At 60.0% G+C, this 21653-nt stretch overlaps 1 protein-coding gene across 4 annotated transcripts in view; it reads left to right on the top strand.

The window, feature by feature from the left end:
* The first annotated feature begins 93 nt into the window (after positions 1 to 93).
* BSDC1 (BSD domain containing 1) overlaps positions 94 to 21653 on the top strand; it is a 46863-nt gene continuing 25303 nt past the window's right edge. Inside the window, exon 1 of one of the 4 annotated variants that reach the window (XM_076072278.1) lies at positions 94 to 566. In XM_076072278.1, the coding sequence (XP_075928393.1) occupies positions 553 to 566 (14 nt within the window). In that variant the 5' untranslated portion in view covers positions 94 to 552. The remainder of the gene's footprint in view (positions 567 to 21653) is intronic. The other 3 variants (XM_076072280.1, XM_076072281.1, XM_076072284.1) reach the window with 3 other exon arrangements.

Genomic DNA, 21653 nt, shown 5'->3' with positions numbered 1-21653 from the left:
TTTTGAGGTGACGTCACATTTCCCAACCCCCCCCCCCTCGTCACACATCGTCACAAACTTCTGACCCCCCCCCCCCACCTAGGTGCGTGACGTCATTTATGGACGGCCCCAATATTCCCCTTCAGCAGCGGCGCCGCTATGCTGGACAGCAATCTCGCAACACATTGGCACGACGTTTCGGCTATAATTGCAATCACCATCATCAGCGCGCAGGAGGAGGAGGAGGGCATTACGACACACATTTAACTTCGCCATCCCCACTTTAAACCATCCAACGACCTAATCGCATTGGGCCCGAAAGACCGCCACGAATTCAGTGTCCGCCCGATAGCGCCCGGAGGCGCTCACGCGACAATTCTTTCATCGCAGCATCGCGGCCGACGGTGGCGGGATGATTGTTGGATGTGGGGGCTCCATCCAGCAGTGGATCGATCACGGCAGCTGCCTATGGACGGTCGATGGGAAGCGGTGGGGGGGGCTGGGCTGGGGAAGGGCACGTGACGAGCGTGCATCGTCACGTGACCGGCTGTTGTGGTGACGTAAGGCGGGAAGATGGCGGACGGCGGGTGAGCGGACGAGGATGGACGGCCGAGGCGGTCCTCGGCTTCCCCTCCCTCGGAGTCGTCGCGCCCCCCGCCCTCTACCCACCGGACCCCCTCGAGCTCCCGCACTCTCCCCGCGGGGTCCCCCTTCTCTGCGGCCCTCTCGACCGCCGCCTCCACGGCCAACAACTCCACACCCCCCCCCCCCTCACCGAGCGCGTTGGAGCCTGTAGCGAGCAGGGCTGTGGTCGCTACCGCTGTGTTTACCTCTTCACCCACTCCTCGTGTACCCCTGTCCCTACCACTGTACCTACCCCTGTCTCTACCCTGGTGTCCCCCAACTCTACCCCTACCCTGGTGTCACCCAACTCTACCCCTACCCTCGTGTCCCCTAGCTCTACCCCTACCCTGGTGTCCCCTAGCTCTACCCCTACCCTGGTGTCCCCTAGCTCTACCCCTACCCTGGTGTCCCCCAACTCTACCCCTACCCTGGTGTCCCCCAACTCTACCCCTACCCTGGTGTCCCCTAGCTCTACCCCTACCCTGGTGTCCCCTAGCTCTACCCCTACCCTGGTGTCCCCCAACTCTACCCCTACCCTGGTGTCACCCAACTCTACCCCTACCCTGGTGTCCCCTAGCTCTACCCCTACCCTGGTGTCCCCCAACTCTACCCCTACCCTGGTGTCACCCAACTCTACCCCTACCCTGGTGTCACCCAACTCTACCCCTACCCTGGTGTCCCCTAGCTCTACCCCTACCCTGGTGTCCCCCAACTCTACCCCTACCCTGGTGTCCCCCAACTCTACCCCTACCCTGGTGTCACCCAACTCTACCCCTACCCTGGTCTCCCCCAACTCTACCCCTACCCTGGTGTCACCCAACTCTACCCCTACCCTGGTGTCCCCTAGCTCTACCCCTACCCTGGTGTCACCCAACTCTACCCCTACCCTGGTGTCCCCTAGCTCTACCCCTACCCTGGTGTCCCCTAGCTCTACCCCTACCCTGGTGTCACCCAACTCTACCCCTACCCTGGTGTCCCCTAGCTCTACCGCTACCCTGGTGTCTCCTAGCTCTACTCCTACCCTGGTGTCCCCTAGCTCTACCCCTACCCTGGTGTCACCCAACTCTACCCCTACCCTGGTGTCACCCAACTCCACCCCTACCCTGGTGTCACCCAACTCTACCCCTACCCTGGTGTCCCCTAGCTCTACCCCTACCCTGGTGTCCCCCAACTCTACCCCTACCCTGGTGTCACCCAACTCTACCCCTACCCTGGTGTCACCCAACTCTACCCCTACCCTGGTGTCCCCTAGCTCTACCCCTACCCTGGTGTCCCCCAACTCTACCCCTACCCTGGTGTCCCCCAACTCTACCCCTACCCTGGTGTCACCCAACTCTACCCCTACCCTGGTGTCCCCCAACTCTACCCCTACCCTGGTGTCACCCAACTCTACCCCTACCCTGGTGTCCCCTAGCTCTACCCCTACCCTGGTGTCACCCAACTCTACCCCTACCCTGGTGTCCCCTAGCTCTACCCCTACCCTGGTGTCCCCTAGCTCTACCCCTACCCTGGTGTCACCCAACTCTACCCCTACCCTGGTGTCCCCTAGCTCTACCCCTACCCTGGTGTCTCCTAGCTCTACTCCTACCCTGGTGTCCCCTAGCTCTACCCCTACCCTGGTGTCACCCAACTCTACCCCTACCCTGGTGTCACCCAACTCCACCCCTACCCTGGTGTCACCCAACTCTACCCCTACCCTGGTGTCCCCTAGCTCTACCCCTACTCTGGTGTCCCCCAACTCTACCCCTACCCTGGTGTCCCCTTGCTCTACCCCTACCCTGGTGTCCCCTAGCTCTACCCCTACCTTGGTGTCACCTAGCTCTACCCCTACCCTGGTGTCACCCAACTCTACCCCTACCCTGGTGTCCCCTAGCTCTACCCCTACCCTGGTGTCCCCTAGCTCTACCCCTACCTTAGTGTCCCCCCACTCTACCCCTACCCTGGTGTCACCCAACTCTACACCTACCCTGGTGTCACCCAACTCTACCCCTACCCTGGTGTCACCCAACTCTACCCCTACCCTGGTGTCGCCCAACTCTACCCCTACCCTGGTGTCCCCTAGCTCTACCCCTACCCTGGTGTCCCCTAGCTCTACCCCTACCCTGGTGTCCCCTAGCTCTACCCCTACCCTGGTGTCCCCCAACTCTACCCCTACCCTGGTGTCCCCCAACTCTACCCCTACCCTGGTGTCCCCTAGTTCTACCCTTACCCTGGTGTTACTCAACTCTACCCTACCCTGGTATCCCACTACGGCTACCCTGGTGTCCCTTAGTTCTACCCCTACCCTGGTGTCACTCAACTCTACCCCTACCCTGGTGTCCCCTAGCTCTACCCCTACCCTGGTGTCCCCCAACTCTACCCCTACCCTGGTGTCCCCCAACTCTACCCCTACCCTGGTGTCCCCTAGCTCTACCCCCACCCTGGTGTCCCCTAGCTCTACCCCTACCCTGGTGTCACCCAACTCTACCCCTACCCTGGTGTCCCCTAGCTCTACCCCTACCCTGGTGTCCCCTAGCTCTACACCTACCCTGGTGTCACCCAACTCTACCCCTACCCTGGTGTCCCCCAACTCTACCCCTACCCTGGTGTCCCCCAACTCTACCCCTACCCTGGTGTCCCCTAGCTCTACCCCCACCCTGGTGTCCCCTAGCTCTACCCCTACCCTGGTGTCCCCCAACTCTACCCCTACCCTGGTGTCCCCTAGCTCTACCCCTATCCTGGTGTCACCCAACTCTACCCCTACCCTGGTGTCACTCAACTCTACCCCTACCCTGGTGTCACCCAACTCTACCCCTACCCTGGTGTCACCCAACTCTACCCCTACCCTGGTGTCCCCTAGCTCTACCCCTACCATGGTGTCCCCTAGCTCTACCCCTACCCTGGTGTCACTCAACTCTACCCCTACCCTGGTGTCACCCAACTCTACCCCTACCCTGGTGTCACTCAACTCTACCCCTACCCTGGTGTCACCCAACTCTACCCCTACCTTGGTGTCACCCAACTCTACCCCTACCCTGGTGTCCCCTAGCTCTACTCCTACCCTGGTGTCCCCTAGCTCTACCCCTACCTTGGTGTCGCCCAACTCTACCCCTACCCTGGTGTCCCCTAGCTCTACCCCTACCCTGGTGTCACTCAACTCTACCCCTACCCTGGTGTCACCCAACTCTACCCCTACCCTGGTGTCCCCTAGCTCTACCCCTACCCTGGTGTCACTCAACTCTACTCCTACCCTGGTGTCACCCAACTCTACCCCTACCCTGGTGTCACTCAACTCTACCCCTACCCTGGTGTCACTCAACTCTACCCCTACCCTGGTGTCACTCAACTCTACCCCTACCCTAGTGTGCCCCAACAATACCCCTACCCTGGTGTCCGCTAGCTCTACCCCAACCCTGGTGTCACTCAACTCTACCCCTACCCTGGTGTCCCCTAGCTCTACCCCTTCCCTGGTGTCACCCAACTTTACCCCTACCCTGGTGTCCCCCAACTCTACCCCTACCCTGGTGTCCCCTAGCTCTACCTCTACCCCGGTGTCCCCCAACTCTACCCCTACCCTGGTGTCACCCAACTCTACCCCTACCCTGGTGTCACTCAACTCTACCCCTACCCTGGTGTCACCCAACTCTCCCCCCACCCTGGTGTCACCCAACTCTACCCCTACCCTGGTGTCACTCAACTCTACCCCTACCCTGGTGTCCCCTAGCTCTACCCCTACCCTGGTGTCCCCTAGCTCTACCCCTACCCTGGTGTCACCCAACTCTACCCCTACCCTGGTGTCCCCTAGCTCTACCCCTACCCTGGTGTCCCCTAGCTCTACCCCTACCCTGGTGTCACCCAACTCTACCCCTACCCTGGTGTCCCCTAGCTCTACCCCTACCCTGGTGTCTCCTAGCTCTACTCCTACCCTGGTGTCCCCTAGCTCTACCCCTACCCTGGTGTCACCCAACTCTACCCCTACCCTGGTGTCACCCAACTCCACCCCTACCCTGGTGTCACCCAACTCTACCCCTACCCTGGTGTCCCCTAGCTCTACCCCTACCCTGGTGTCCCCCAACTCTACCCCTACCCTGGTGTCCCCTTGCTCTACCCCTACCCTGGTGTCCCCTAGCTCTACCCCTACCTTGGTGTCACCTAGCTCTACCCCTACCCTGGTATCACCCAACTCTACCCCTACCCTGGTGTCCCCTAGCTCTACCCCTACCCTGGTGTCCCCTAGCTCTACCCCTACCTTAGTGTCCCCCAACTCTACCCCTACCCTGGTGTCACCCAACTCTACACCTACCCTGGTGTCACCCAACTCTACCCCTACCCTGGTGTCACCCAACTCTACCCCTACCCTGGTGTCGCCCAACTCTACCCCTACCCTGGTGTCCCCCAACTCTACCCCTACCCTGGTGTCCCCTAGCTCTACCCCTACCCTGGTGTCCCCTAGCTCTACCCCTACCCTGGTGTCTCCCAACTCTACCCCTACCCTGGTGTCCCCTAACTCTACCCCTACCCTGGTGTCCCCCAACTCTACCGCTACCCTGGTGTCCCCTAGCTCTACCCCTACCCTGGTGTCCCCCAACTCTACCCCTACCCTGGTGTCCCCCAACTCTACCCCTACCCTGGTGTCCCCTAGTTCTACCCTTACCCTGGTGTTACTCAACTCTACCCTACCCTGGTATCCCACTACGGCTACCCTGGTGTCCCTTAGTTCTACCCCTACCCTGGTGTCACTCAACTCTACCCCTACCCTGGTGTCCCCTAGCTCTACCCCTACCCTGGTGTCCCCCAACTCTACCCCTACCCTGGTGTCCCCCAACTCTACCCCTACCCTGGTGTCCCCTAGCTCTACCCCCACCCTGGTGTCCCCTAGCTCTACCCCTACCCTGGTGTCCCCCAACTCTACCCCTACCCTGGTGTCCCCTAGCTCTACCCCTACCCTGGTGTCACCCAACTCTACCCCTACCCTGGTGTCCCCTAGCTCTACCCCTACCCTGGTGTCCCCTAGCTCTACACCTACCCTGGTGTCACCCAACTCTACCCCTACCCTGGTGTCCCCCAACTCTACCCCTACCCTGGTGTCCCCCAACTCTACCCCTACCCTGGTGTCCCCTAGCTCTACCCCCACCCTGGTGTCCCCTAGCTCTACCCCTACCCTGGTGTCCCCCAACTCTACCCTTACCCTGGTATCCCCTAGCTCTACCCCTATCCTGGTGTCACCCAACTCTACCCCTACCCTGGTGTCACTCAACTCTACCCCTACCCTGGTGTCACCCAACTCTACCCCTACCCTGGTGTCACCCAACTCTACCCCTACCCTGGTGTCCCCTAGCTCTACCCCTACCATGGTGTCCCCTAGCTCTACCCCTACCCTGGTGTCACTCAACTCTACCCCTACCCTGGTGTCACCCAACTCTACCCCTACCCTGGTGTCACTCAACTCTACCCCTACCCTGGTGTCACCCAACTCTACCCCTACCTTGGTGTCACCCAACTCTACCCCTACCCTGGTGTCCCCTAGCTCTACTCCTACCCTGGTGTCCCCTAGCTCTACCCCTACCTTGGTGTCGCCCAACTCTACCCCTACCCTGGTGTCCTCTAGCTCTACCCCTACCCTGGTGTCACTCAACTCTACCCCTACCCTGGTGTCACCCAACTCTACCCCTACCCTGGTGTCCCCTAGCTCTACCCCTACCCTGGTGTCACTCAACTCTACTCCTACCCTGGTGTCACCCAACTCTACCCCTACCCTGGTGTCACTCAACTCTACCCCTACCCTGGTGTCACTCAACTCTACCCCTACCCTGGTGTCACTCAACTCTACCCCTACCCTAGTGTGCCCCAACAATACCCCTACCCTGGTGTCCGCTAGCTCTACCCCAACCCTGGTGTCACTCAACTCTACCCCTACCCTGGTGTCCCCTAGCTCTACCCCTACCCTGGTGTCACCCAACTTTACCCCTACCCTGGTGTCCCCCAACTCTACCCCTACCCTGGTGTCCCCTAGCTCTACCTCTACCCCGGTGTCCCCCAACTCTACCCCTACCCTGGTGTCACCCAACTCTACCCCTACCCTGGTGTCACTCAACTCTACCCCTACCCTGGTGTCACCCAACTCTACCCCTACCCTGGTGTCACCCAACTCTACCCCTACCCTGGTGTCACTCAACTCTACCCCTACCCTGGTGTCCCCTAGCTCTACCCCTACCCTGGTGTCCCCTAGCTCTACCCCTACCCTGGTGTCCCCCAACTCTACCCCTACCCTGGTGTCACCCAACTCTACCCCTACCCTGGTGTCACTCAACTCTACCCCTACCCTGGTGTCACCCAACTCTACCCCTACCCTGGTGTCCCCCAACTCTACCCCTACCCTGGTGTCCCCTAGCTCTACCCCTACCTTGGTGTCGCCCAACTCTACCCTTACCCTGGTGTCACTCAACTCTACCCCTACCCTGGTGTCCCCTAGCTCTACCCCAACCCTGGTGTCACTCAACTCTACCCCTACCCTGGTGTCACCCAACTCTACCCCTACCCTGGTGTCCCCCAACTCTACCCCTACCCTGGTGTCACTCAACTCCACCCCTACCCTGGTGTCACCCAACTCTACCCCTACCCTGGTGTCCACTAGCTCTACCCCTACCCTGGTGTCACCCAACTCTACCCCTACCCTGGTGTCCCCCAACTCTACCCCTACCCTGGTGTCACCCAACTCTACCCCTACCCTGGTGTTACCCAACTCCACCCCTACCCTGGTGTCCCCCAACTCTACCCCTACCCTGGTGTCACCCAACTCTACCCCTACCCTGGTGTCACCCAACTCTACCCCTACCCTGGTGTCACTCAACTCTACCCCTACCCTGGTGTCACCCAACTCTACCCCTACCCTGGTGTCCCCCAACTCTACCCCTACCCTGGTGTCCCCTAGCTCTACCCCTACCTTGGTGTCGCCCAACTCTACCCTTACCCTGGTGTCACTCAACTCTACCCCTACCCTGGTGTCCCCTAGCTCTACCCCAACCCTGGTGTCACTCAACTCTACCCCTACCCTGGTGTCACCCAACTCTACCCCTACCCTGGTGTCCCCCAACTCTACCCCTACCCTGGTGTCACTCAACTCCACCCCTACCCTGGTGTCACCCAACTCTACCCCTACCCTGGTGTCCACTAGCTCTACCCCTACCCTGGTGTCACCCAACTCTACCCCTACCCTGGTGTCCCCCAACTCTACCCCTACCCTGGTGTCACCCAACTCTACCCCTACCCTGGTGTTACCCAACTCCACCCCTACCCTGGTGTCCCCCAACTCTACCCCTACCCTGGTGTCACCCAACTCTACCCCTACCCTGGTGTCCCCTAGCTCTACCCCTACCCTGGTGTCCCCCAACTCCACCCCTACCCTGGTGTCCCCTAGCTCTACCCCTACCCTGGTGTCACCCAACTCTACCCCTACCCTGGTGTCACCCAACTCTACCCCTACCCTGGTGTCCCCCAACTCTACCCCTACCCTGGTGTCCCCTAGCTCTACCCCTACCCTGGTGTCCCCTAGCTCTACTCCTACCCTGGTGTCCCCTAGCTCTACCCCTACCTTGGTGTCGCCCAACTCTACCCTTACCCTGGTGTCCCCAACTCTACCCTGGTGTCCCCTAGCTCTACCCCTACCCTGGTGTCACCCAACTCTACCACTACCCTGGTGTCCACTAGCTCTACCCCTACCCTGGTGTCACCCAACTCTACCCCTACCCTGGTGTCACCCAACTCTACCCCTAAGCTGGTGTCCCCCAACTCTACCCCTACCCTGGTGTCCCCTAGCTCTACCCCTACCCTGGTGTCACCCAACTCTACCCCTTCCCTGGTGTCCACTAGCTCTACCCCTACCCTGGTGTCACTCAACTCTACCACTACCCTGGTGTCACTCAACTCTACCCCTACCCTGGTGTCCCCTAGCTCTACCCCAACCCTGGTGTCACTCAACTCTACCACTACCCTGGTGTCCACTAGCTCTACCCCTACCCTGGTGTCACCCAACTCTACCCCTACCCTGGTGTCACCCAACTCTACCCCTAAGCTGGTGTCCCCCAACTCTACCCCTACCCTGGTGTCCCCTAGCTCTACCCCTACCCTGGTGTCACCCAACTCTACCCCTTCCCTGGTGTCCACTAGCTCTACCCCTACCCTGGTGTCACTCAACTCTACCACTACCCTGGTGTCACTCAACTCTACCCCTACCCTGGTGTCCCCTAGCTCTACCCCAACCCTGGTGTCACTCAACTCTACCCCTACCCTGGTGTCCCCTAGCTCTACCCCTACCCTGGTTTCACTCAACTCTACCCCTACCCTGGTGTCACCCAACTCTACCCCTACCCTGGTGTCACTCAACTCTACCCCTACCCTGGTGTCACCCAACTCTACCCCTTCCCTGGTGTCCCCCAACTCTACCCCTACCCTGGTGTCCCCTAGCTCTACTCCTACCCTGGTGTCCCCTAGCTCTACCCCTACCTTGGTGTCGCCCAACTCTACCCTTACCCTGGTGTCCCCAACTCTACCCCTACCCTGGTGTCCCCTAGCTCTACCCCTACCCTGGTGTCACCCAACTCTACCACTACCCTGGTGTCCACTAGCTCTACCCCTACCCTGGTGTCACCCAACTCTACCCCTATGCTGGTGTCCCCCAACTCTACCCCTACCCTGGTGTCCCCTAGCTCTACCCCTACCCTGGTGTCACCCAACTCTTCCCCTACCCTGGTGTCCACTAGCTCTACCCCTACCCTGGTGTCACTCAACTCTACCACTACCCTGGTGTCACTCAACTCTACCCCTACCCTGGTGTCCCCTAGCTCTACCCCAACCCTGGTGTCACTCAACTCCACCCCTACCCTGGTGTCACCCAACTCTACCCCTACCCTGGTGTCCACTAGCTCTACCCCTACCCTGGTGTCACCCAACTCTACCCCTACCCTGGTGTCCCACAACTCTACCCCTACCCTGGTGTCACCCAACTCTACCCCTACCCTGGTGTTACCCAACTCCACCCCTACCCTGGTGTCCCCCAACTCTACCCCTACCCTGGTGTCACCCAACTCTACCCCTACCCTGGTGTCCCCTAGCTCTACCCCTACCCTGGTGTCCCCCAACTCCACCCCTACCCTGGTGTCCCCTAGCTCTACCCCTACCCTGGTGTCACCCAAATCTACCCCTACCCTGGTGTCACCCAACTCTACCCCTACCCTGGTGTCCCCCAACTCTACCCCTACCCTGGTGTCCCCTAGCTCTACCCCTACCCTGGTGTCCCCTAGCTCTACTCCTACCCTGGTGTCCCCTAGCTCTACCCCTACCTTGGTGTCGCCCAACTCTACCCTTACCCTGGTGTCCCCAACTCTACCCTGGTGTCCCCTAGCTCTACCCCTACCCTGGTGTCACCCAACTCTACCACTACCCTGGTGTCCACTAGCTCTACCCCTACCCTCGTGTCACCCAACTCTACCCCTACCCTGGTGTCACCCAACTCTACCCCTATGCTGGTGTCCCCCAACTCTACCCCTACCCTGGTGTCCCCTAGCTCTACCCCTACCCTGGTGTCACCCAACTCTACCCCTACCCTGGTGTCCACTAGCTCTACCCCTACCCTGGTGTCACTCAACTCTACCACTACCCTGGTGTCACTCAACTCTACCCCTACCCTGGTGTCCCCTAGCTCTACCCCAACCCTGGTGTCACTCAACTCTACCCCTACCCTGGTGTCCCCTAGCTCTACCCCTACCCTGGTTTCACTCAACTCTACCCCTACCCTGGTGTCACCCAACTCTACCCCTACCCTGGTGTCCCCCAACTCTACCCCTACCCTGGTGTCACTCAACTCCACCCCTACCCTGGTGTCACCCAACTCTACCCCTACCCTGGTGTCCCCTAGCTCTACCCCTACCCTGGTGTCACCCAACTCTACCCCTACCCTGGTGTCCCCCAACTCTATCCCTACCCTGGTGTCAACCAACTCTACCCCTACCCTGGTGTCACCCAACTCCACCCCTACCCTGGTGTCCCCCAACTCTACCCCTACCCTGGTGTCACCCAACTCTACCCCTACCCTGGTGTCCCCTAGCTCTACCCCTACCCTGCTGTCCCCCAACTCCACCCCTACCCTGGTGTCCCCTAGCTCTACCCCTACCCTGGTGTCACCCAACTCTACCCCTACCCTGGTGTCACCCAACTCTACCCCTACCTTGGTGTCACCCAACTACCCCTACCCTGGTGTCCCCTAGCTCTACCCCTACCGTGGTGTCCCCTAGCTCTACTCCTACCCTGGTGTCCCCTAGCTCTACCCCTACCTTGGTGTCGCCCAACTCTACCCTTACCCTGGTGTCCCCAAATCTACCCTGGTGTCCCCTAGCTCTACCCCTACCCTGGTGTCACCCAACTCTACCACTACCCTGGTGTCCACTAGCTCTACCCCTACCCTGGTGTCACCCAACTCTACCCCTACCCTGGTGTCACCCAACTCTACCCCTAAGCTGGTGTCCCCCAACTCTACCCCTACCCTGGTGTCCCCTAGCTCTACCCCTACCCTGGTGTCACTCAACTCTACCCCTACCCTGGTGTCCACTAGCTCTACCCCTACCCTGGTGTCACTCAACTCTACCACTACCCTGGTGTCACTCAACTCTACCCCTACCCTGGTGTCCCCTAGCTCTACCCCAACCCTGGTGTCACTCAACTCTACCCCTACCCTGGTGTCCCCTAGCTCTACCCCTACCCTGGTTTCACTCAACTCTACCCCTACCCTGGTGTCACCCAACTCTACCCCTACCCTGGTGTCACTCAACTCTACCCCTACCCTGGTGTCACCCAACTCTACCCCTACCCTGGTGTCCCCCAACTCTACCCCTACCCTGGTGTCCCCTAGCTCTACTCCTACCCTGGTGTCCCCTAGCTCTACCCCTACCTTGGTGTCGCCCAACTCTACCCTTACCCTGGTGTCCCCAACTCTACCCCTACCCTGGTGTCCCCTAGCTCTACCCCTACCCTGGTGTCACCCAACTCTACCACTACCCTGGTGTCCGCTAGCTCTACCCCTACCCTGGTGTCACCCAACTCTACCCCTATGCTGGTGTCCCCCAACTCTACCCCTACCCTGGTGTCCCCTAGCTCTACCCCTACCCTGGTGTCACCCAACTCTACCCCTACCCTGGTGTCCACTAGCTCTACCCCTACCCTGGTGTCACTCAACTCTACCACTACCCTGGTGTCACTCAACTCTACCCCTACCCTGGTGTCCCCTAGCTCTACCCCAACCCTGGTGTCACTCAACTCCACCCCTACCCTGGTGTCACCCAACTCTACCCCTACCCTGGTGTCCACTAGCTCTACCCCTACCCTGGTGTCACCCAACTCTACCCCTACCCTGGTGTCCCACAACTCTACCCCTACCCTGGTGTCACCCAACTCTACCCCTACCCTGGTGTTACCCAACTCCACCCCTACCCTGGTGTCCCCCAACTCTACCCCTACCCTGGTGTCACCCAACTCTACCCCTACCCTGGTGTCCCCTAGCTCTACCCCTACCCTGGTGTCCCCCAACTCCACCCCTACCCTGGTGTCCCCTAGCTCTACCCCTACCCTGGTGTCACCCAAATCTACCCCTACCCTGGTGTCACCCAACTCTACCCCTACCCTGGTGTCCCCCAACTCTACCCCTACCCTGGTGTCCCCTAGCTCTACCCCTACCCTGGTGTCCCCTAGCTCTACTCCTACCCTGGTGTCCCCTAGCTCTACCCCTACCTTGGTGTCGCCCAACTCTACCCTTACCCTGGTGTCCCCAACTCTACCCTGGTGTCCCCTAGCTCTACCCCTACCCTGGTGTCACCCAACTCTACCACTACCCTGGTGTCCACTAGCTCTACCCCTACCCTCGTGTCACCCAACTCTACCCCTACCCTGGTGTCACCCAACTCTACCCCTATGCTGGTGTCCCCCAACTCTACCCCTACCCTGGTGTCCCCTAGCTCTACCCCTACCCTGGTGTCACCCAACTCTACCCCTACCCTGGTGTCCACTAGCTCTACCCCTACCCTGGTGTCACTCAACTCTACCACTACCCTGGTGTCACTCAACTCTACCCCTACCCTGGTGTCCCCTAGCTCTACCCCAACCCTGGTGTCACTCAACTCTACCCCTACCCTGGTGTCCCCTAGCTCTACCCCTACCCTGGTTTCACTCAACTCTACCCCTTCCCTGGTGTCACCCAACTCTACCCCTACCCTGGTGTCCCCCAACTCTACCCCTACCCTGGTGTCACTCAACTCCACCCCTACCCTGGTGTCACCCAACTCTACCCCTACCCTGGTGTCCCCTAGCTCTACCCCTACCCTGGTGTCACCCAACTCTACCCCTACCCTGGTGTCCCCCAACTCTATCCCTACCCTGGTGTCAACCAACTCTACCCCTACCCTGGTGTCACCCAACTCCACCCCTACCCTGGTGTCCCCCAACTCTACCCCTACCCTGGTGTCACCCAACTCTACCCCTACCCTGGTGTCCCCTAGCTCTACCCCTACCCTGCTGTCCCCCAACTCCACCCCTACCCTGGTGTCCCCTAGCTCTACCCCTACCCTGGTGTCACCCAACTCTACCCCTACCCTGGTGTCACCCAACTCTACCCCTACCTTGGTGTCACCCAACTCTACCCCTACCCTGGTGTCCCCTAGCTCTACCCCTACCGTGGTGTCCCCTAGCTCTACTCCTACCCTGGTGTCCCCTAGCTCAACCCCTACCCTGGTGTCACTCAACTCTACCCCTACCCTGGTGTCCCCCAACTACCCCTACCCTGGTGTCCCCTAGCTCTACCCCTACCCTGGTGTCCCCTAGCTCTACCCCTACCCTGGTGTCACCCAACTCTACCCCTACCCTGGTGTCCCCTAGTTATACCCCTACCCTGGTGTCACCCAACTCTACCCCTACACTGGTGTCACTCAACTCTACCCCTACCCTGGTGTCACTCAACTCTACCCCTACCCTGGTGTCACTCAAATCTACCCCTACCCTAGTGTGCCCCAACAATACCCCTACCCTGGTGTCCGCTAGCTCTACCCCAACCCTGGTGTCACCCAACTCTACCCCTACCCTGGTGTCACCCAACTCTACCCCTACCCTGGTGTCCCCTAGCTCTACCCCTACCGTGGTGTCCCCTAGCTCTACTCCTACCCTGGTGTCCCCTAGCTCAACCCCTACCCTGGTGTCACTCAACTCTACCCCTACCCTGGTGTCCCCCAACTACCCCTACCCTGGTGTCCCCTAGCTCTACCCCTACCCTGGTGTCCCCTAGCTCTACCCCTACCCTGGTGTCACCCAACTCTACCCCTACCCTGGTGTCCCCTAGTTATACCCCTACCCTGGTGTCACCCAACTCTACCCCTACACTGGTGTCACTCAACTCTACCCCTACCCTGGTGTCCGCTAGCTCTACCCCAACCCTGGTGTCACTCAACTCTACCCCTACCCTGGTGTCCCCTAGCTCTACCCCTACCCTGGTGTCACCCAACTTTACCCCTACCCTGGTGTCCCCCAACTCTACCCCTACCCTGGTGTCCCCTAGCTCTACCTCTACCCCGGTGTCCCCCAACTCTACCCCTACCCTGGTGTCACCCAACTCTACCCCTACCCTGGTGTCACCCAACTCTACCACTACCCTGGTGTCCCCTAGCTCTACCCCTACCCTGGTGTCCCCTAGCTCTACCCCTACCCTGGTGTCACTCAACTCTACCCCTACCCTGGTGTCACCCAACTCTACCCCTACCCTGGTGTACCCTAGCTCTACCCCTACCCTGGTGTCACCCAACTCTACCCCTACCCTGGTGTCCCCTAGCTCTACCCCTACCCTGGTGTCCCCTAGCTCTACCCCTACCCTGGTGTCCCCTAGCTCTACCCCTACCCTGGTGTCCCCTAGCTCTACCCCTACCCTGGTGTCACTTAACTCTTCCCCTACCCTGGCGTCCCCCAACTCTACCCCTACCCTGGTGTCACCCAACTCTACCCCTATCCTGGTGTCCCCTAGCTCTACCCCTACCCTGGTGTCCCTTAGCTCTACCCTTACCCTGGTGTCCCCCAACTCTACCCCTACGCTGGTGTCCCCTAGCTCTACCCCTACCCTGGTGTCACCCAACTCTACCCCTACCCTGGTGTCCCCTAGCTCTACCCCTACCCTGGTGTCACTCAACTCTACCCCTACCCTGGTGTCACCCAACTCTACCCCTACCCTGGTGTCCCCTAGCTCTACCCCTACCCTGGTGTCACTCAACTCTACCCCTACCCTGGTGTCACTCAACTCTGCCCCTACCCTGGTGTCACTCAACTCTACCCCTACCCTAGTGTGCCCCAACAATACCCCTACCCTGGTGTCCCCTAGCTCTACCCCTACCCTGGTGTCACCCAACTCTACCCCTACCCTGGTGTCTCCCAACTCTACCCCTACCCTGGTGTCACTCAACTCCACCCCTACCCTGGTGTCACCCAACTCTACCCCTACCCTAGTGTCCCCTAGCTCTACCCCTACCCTGGTGTCACCCAACTCTACCCCTACCCGGGTGTCACTCAACTCTACCCCTACCCTGGTGTCACCCAACTCTACCCCTACCCTGGTGTCCCCCAACTCTACCCCTACCCTGGTGTCACTCAACTCCACCCCTACCCTGGTGTCACCCAACTCTACCCCTACCCTGGTGTCCCCTAGCTCTACCCCTACCCTGGTGTCACCCAACTCTACCCCTACCCTGGTGTCCCCCAACTCTACCCCTACCCTGGTGTCACCAAACTCTACCCCTACCCTGGTGTCACCCAACTTCACCCCTACCCTGGTGTTCCCCCACTCTACCCCTACCCTGGTGTCACCCAACTCTACCCCTACCCTGGTGTCCCCTAGCTCTACCCCTACCCTGGTGGCCCCCAACTCCACCCCTACCCTGGTGTCCCCTAGCTCTACCCCTACCCTGGTGTCACCCAACTCTACCCCTACCCTGGTGTCACCCAACTCTACCCCTACCCTGGTGTCACCCAACTCTACCCCTACCCTTGTGTCCCCTAGCTCTACCCCTACCCTGGTGTCCCCTAGCTCTACTCCTACCCTGGTGTCCCCTAGCTCTACCCCTACCCTGGTGTCACTCAACTCTACCCCTACCCTGGTGTCCCCCAACTACCCCTACCCTGGTGTCCCCTAGCTCTACCCCTACCCTGGTGTCACCCAACTGTACCCGTACCCTGGTGTCCCCTAGTTCTACCCCTACCCTGGTGTCACTCAACTCTACCCCTACCCTGGTGTCCCCTAGTTCTACCCCTACCCTGTTGTCCCCTAGCTCTACCCCTACCCTGGTGTCACCAAACTCTACCCCTACCCTGGTGTCACCCAACTCCACCCCTACCCTGGTGTTCCCCCACTCTACCCCTACCCTGGTGTCACCCAACTCTACCCCTACCCTGGTGTCCCCTAGCTCTACCCCTACCCTGGTGGCCCCCAACTCCACCCCTACCCTGGTGTCCCCTAGCTCTACCCCTACCCTGGTGTCACCCAACTCTACCCCTACCCTGGTGTCACCCAACTCTACCCCTACCCTGGTGTCACCCAACTCTACCCCTACCCTTGTGTCCCCTAGCTCTACCCCTACCCTGGTGTCCCCTAGCTCTACTCCTACCCTGGTGTCCCCTAGCTCTACCCCTACCCTGGTGTCACTCAACTCTACCCCTACCCTGGTGTCCCCCAACTACCCCTACCCTGGTGTCCCCTAGCTCTACCCCTACCCTGGTGTCACCCAACTGTACCCGTACCCTGGTGTCCCCTAGTTCTACCCCTACCCTGGTGTCACTCAACTCTACCCCTACCCTGGTGTCCCCTAGTTCTACCCCTACCCTGGTGTCCACTAGCTCTACCCTTACCCTGGTGTCCCCTAGCTCTACCCCTACCCTGGTGTCCCCTAGCTCTACCCCTACCCTGGTGTCCCTTAGCTCTACCCCTACCCTGGTGTCACCCAACTCTACCCCTACCCTGGTGTCCACTAGCACTACCCCTACCCTGGTGCCCCCCAACTCTACCCCTACCCTGGTGTCCCCCAACTCTACCCCTACCCTGGTGTCCCCTAGCTCTACCCCTACCCTGGTGTCACTCAACTCTACCCCTACCCTGGTGTCCCCTAGCTCTACCCCTACCCTGGTGTCCCCCAACTCTACCCCTACCCTGGTGTCACCCAACTCTACCCCTACCCTTGTGTCCCCTAGCTCTACCCCTACCCTGGTGTCCCCTAGCTCTACTCCTACCCTGGTGTCCCCTAGCTCTACCCCTACCCTGGTGTCACTCAACTCTACCGCTACCCTGGTGTCCCCCAACTACCCCTACCCTGGTGTCCCCTAGCTCTACCCCTACCCTGGTGTCACCCAACTGTACCCGTACCCTGGTGTCCCCTAGTTCTACCCCTACCCTGGTGTCACTCAACTCTACCCCTACCCTGGTGTCCCCTAGTTCTACCCCTACCCTGTTGTCCCCTAGCTCTACCCCTACCCTTGTGTCACCCAACTCTACCCCTACCCTGGTGTCACCTAGCTCTACCCCTACCCTGGTGTCCCCTAGCTCTACCCCTACCCTGGTGTCCCCCAACTACCCCTACCCTGGTGTCCCCTAGCTCTACCCTTACCCTGGTGTCCCCTAGCTCTACCCCTATCCTGGTGTCCCCTAGCTCTACCCCTACCCTGGTGTCCCTTAGCTCTACCCCTACCCTGGTGTCACCCAACTCTACCCCTACCCTGGTGTCCACTAGCACTACCCCTACCCTGGTGCCCCCCAACTCTACCCCTACCCTGGTGTCCCCCAACTCTACCCCTACCCTGGTGTCCCCTAGCTCTACCCCTACCCTGGTGTCACTCAACTCTACCCCTACCCTGGTGTCCCCTAGCTCTACCCCTACCCTGGTGTCCCCCAACTCTACCCCTACCCTGGTGTCCCCCAACTCTACCCCTACCCTGGTGTCCCCTAGCTCTACCCCTACCCTGGTGTCCCCCAATTCTACCCCTACCCTGGTGTCACCCAACTCTACCCCTACCCTGGTGTCCCCTAGCTCTACCCCTACTCTGGTGTCCCCCAACTCTACCCCTACCCTGGTGTCCCCCAACTCTACCCCTACCCTGGTGTCCCCTAGCTCCACCCCTACCCTGGTGTCCCCTAGCTCTACCCCAACCCTGGTGTCACTCAACTTTACCCCTACCCTGGTGTCACCCAACTCTACCCCTACCCTGGTGTCACTCAACTCTACCCCTACCCTGGTGTCACCCAACTCTACCCCTACCCTGGTGTCACCCAACTCTACCCCTACCCTGGTGTCCCCTACCTCTACCCCTACCCTGGTGTCCCCTAGCTCTACCCCTACCCTGGTGTCACCCAACTCTACCCCTACCCTGGTGTCCCCCAACTCTACCCCTACCCTGGTGTCACTCAACTCCACCCCTACCCTGGTGTCACCCAACTCTACCCCTACCCTGGTGACCCCTAGTTCTACCCCTACCCTGGTGTCACCCAACTCTACCCCTACCCTGGTGTCCCCTAGCTCTACCCCTACCCTGGTGTCCCCTAGCTCTACTCCTACCCTGGTGTCCCCTAGCTCTACCCCTGCCTTGGTGTTGCCCAACTCTACTCCTACCCTGGTGTCCCCTAGCTCTACCCCTACCCTGGTGTCACTCAACTCTACCCCTACCCTGGTGTCCCCCAACTACCCCTACCCTGGTGTCCCCTAGCTCTACCCCTACCCTGGTGTCCCCTAGCTCTACTCCTACCCTTGTGTCACCCAACTCTACCCCTACCCTGGTGACCCCTAGTTCTACCCCTACCCTGGTGTCACTCAACTCTACCCCTACCCTGGTGTCACCCAACTCTACCCCTACCCTGGCGTCCCCTAGCTCTACCCTGGTGTCACTTAACTCTTCCCCTACCCTGGCGTCCCCCAACTCTACCCCTACCCTGGTGTCACCCAACTCTACCCCTACCCTGGTGTCCCCTAGCTCTACACCTACCCTGGTATCCCTTAGCTTTACCCTTACCCTGGTGTCTCCCAACTTTACCCCTACCCTGGTGTCTCCTAGCTCTACCCCTACCCTGGTGTCACTCAACTCTACACCTACCCTGGTGTCACTCAACTCTACCCCTACCCTGGTGTCACTCAACTCTACCCCTACCCTGGTGTCACTCAACTCTACCCCTACCCTAGTGTGCCCCAACAATACCCCTATCCTGGTGTCCGCTAGCTCTACCCCATCCCTGGTGTCACTCAACTCTACCCCTACCCTGGTGCCACTCAACTCTACCCCTACCCTAGTGTGCCCCAACAATACCCCTACCCTGGTGTCCGCTAGTTCTACCCCAACCCTGGTGTCACTCAACTCTACCTCCTACCCTGGTGTCACTCAACTCTACCCCTACCCTGGTGTCCCCTAGCTCTACCCCTACCCTGTTGTCACTCAACTCCACCCCTACCCTGGTGTCACCCAACTCTACCCCTACCCTGGTGTCCCCTAGCTCTACCCCTACCCTGGTGTCACCCAACTCTACCCCTACCCTGGTGTCCCCCAACTCTACCCCTACCCTGGTGTCACCAAACTCTACCCCTACCCTGGTGTCACCCAACTCCACCCCTACCCTGGTGTTCCCCCACTCTACCCCTACCCTGGTGTCACCCAACTCTACCCCTACCCTGGTGTCCCCTAGCTCTACCCCTACCCTGGTGTCCCCCAACTCCACCCCTACCCTGGTGTCCCCTAGCTCTACCCCTACCCTGGTGTCACCCAACTCTACCCCTACCCTGGTGTCACCCAACTCTACCCCTACCCTGGTGTCACCCAACTCTACCCCTACCCTGGTGTCCCCTAGCTCTACCCCTACCCTGGTGTCCCCTAGCTCTACTCCTACCCTGGTGTCCCCTAGCTCTACCCCTTCCTTGGTGTCGTCCAACTCTACTCCTACCCTGGTGTCCCCTAGCTCTACTCCTACCCTGGTGTCACTCAACTCTACCCCTACCCTGGTGTCCCCCAACTACCCCTACCCTGGTGTCCCCTAGCTCTACCCCTACCCTGGTGTCCCCTAGCTCTACCCCTACCCTGGTGTCACCCAACTCTACCCGTACCCTGGTGTCCCCTAGTTCTACCCCTACCCTGGTGTCACTCAACTCTACCCCTACACTGGTGTCCCCTAGTTCTACCCCTACCCTGTTGTCCCCTAGCTCTACCCCTACCCTTGTGTCACCCAACTCTACCCCTACCCTGGTGTCACCTAGCTCTACCCCTACCCTGGTGTCCCCTAGCTCTACCCCTACCCTGGTGTCCCCCAACTACCCCTACCCTGGTGTCCCCTAGCTCTACCCTTACCCTGGTGTCCCCTAGCTCTACCCCTACCCTGGTGTCCCCTAGCTCTACCCCTACCCTGGTGTCCCTTAGCTCTACCCCTACCCTGGTGTCACCCAACTCTACCCCTACCCTGGTGTCCACTAGCTCTACCCCTACCCTGGTGCCCCCCAACTCTACCCCTACCCTGGTGTCCCCCAACTCTACCCCTACCCTGGTGTCCCCTAGCTCTACCCCTACCCTGGTGTCACTCAACTCTACCCCTACCCTGGTGTCCCCTAGCTCTACCCCTACCCTGGTGTCCCCCAACTCTACCCCTACCCTGGTGTCCCCCAACTCTACCCCTACCCTGGTGTCCCCTAGCTCTACCCCTACCCTGGTGTCCCCCAATTCTACCCCTACCCTGGTGTCACCCAACTCTACCCCTACCCTGGTGTCCCCTAGCTCTACCCCTACTCTGGTGTCCCCCAACTCTACCCCTACCCTGGTGTCCCCTAGTTCTACCCCTACCCTGGTGTCACCCAACTCTACCCCTACCCTGGTGTCCCCTAGCTCTACCCCTACCCTGGTGTCCCCTAGCTCTACTCCTACCCTGGTGTCCCCTAGCTCTACCCCTACCTTGGTGTTGCCCAACTCTACTCCTACCCTGGTGTCCCCTAGCTCTACCCCTACCCTGGTGTCACTCAACTCTACCCCTACCCTGGTGTCCCCCAACTACCCCTACCCTGGTGTCCCCTAGCTCTACCCCTACCCTGGTGTCCCCTAGCTCTACTCCTACCCTGGTGTCACCCAACTCTACCCCTACCCTGGTGACCCCTAGTTCTACCCCTACCCTGGTGTCACTCAACTCTACCCCTACCCTGGTGTCACCCAACTCTACCCCTACCCTGGCGTCCCCTAGCTCTACCCTGGTGTCACTTAACTCTTCCCCTACCCTGGCGTCCCCCAACTCTACCCCTACCCTGGTGTCACCCAACTCTACCCCTACCCTGGTGTCCCCTAGCTCTACCCCTACCCTGGTATCCCTTAGCTTTACACTTACCCTGGTGTCCCCCAACTTTACCCCTACCCTGGTGTCTCCTAGCTCTACCCCTACCCTGGTGTCACTCAACTCTACACCTACCCTGGTGTCACTCAACTCTACCCCTACCCTGGTGTCACTCAACTCTACCCCTACCCTGGTGTCACTCAACTCTACCCCTACCCTAGTGTGCCCCAACAATACCCCTATCCTGGTGTCCGCTAGCTGTACCCCATCCCTGGTGTCACTCAACTCTACCCCTACCCTGGTGCCACTCAACTCTACCCCTACCCTAGTGTGCCCCAACAATACCCCTACCCTGGTGTCCGCTAGTTCTACCCCAACCCTGGTGTCACTCAACTCTACCTCCTACCCTGGTGTCACTCAACTCTACCCCTACCCTGGTGTCCCCTAGCTCTACCCCTACCCTGTTGTCACTCAACTCCACCCCTACCCTGGTGTCACCCAACTCTACCCCTACCCTGGTGTCCCCTAGCTCTACCCCTACCCTGGTGTCACCCAACTCTACCCCTACCCTGGTGTCCCCCAACTCTACCCCTACCCTGGTGTCACCAAACTCTACCCCTACCCTGGTGTCACCCAACTCCACCCCTACCCTGGTGTTCCCCCACTCTACCCCTACCCTGGTGTCACCCAACTCTACCCCTACCTTGGTGTCCCCTAG

This window comes from Petromyzon marinus, chromosome 3, assembly GCF_048934315.1.
Source record: "Petromyzon marinus isolate PM22_M1 ecotype Great Lakes invasive population chromosome 3, UKy_Petmar_22M1.pri1.0, whole genome shotgun sequence".
Lineage (NCBI taxonomy): Eukaryota > Metazoa > Chordata > Hyperoartia > Petromyzontiformes > Petromyzontidae > Petromyzon > Petromyzon marinus.
Note: the sequence above shows the minus strand (reverse complement) of the source record. Positions and strands in the feature narration are given on the sequence as shown.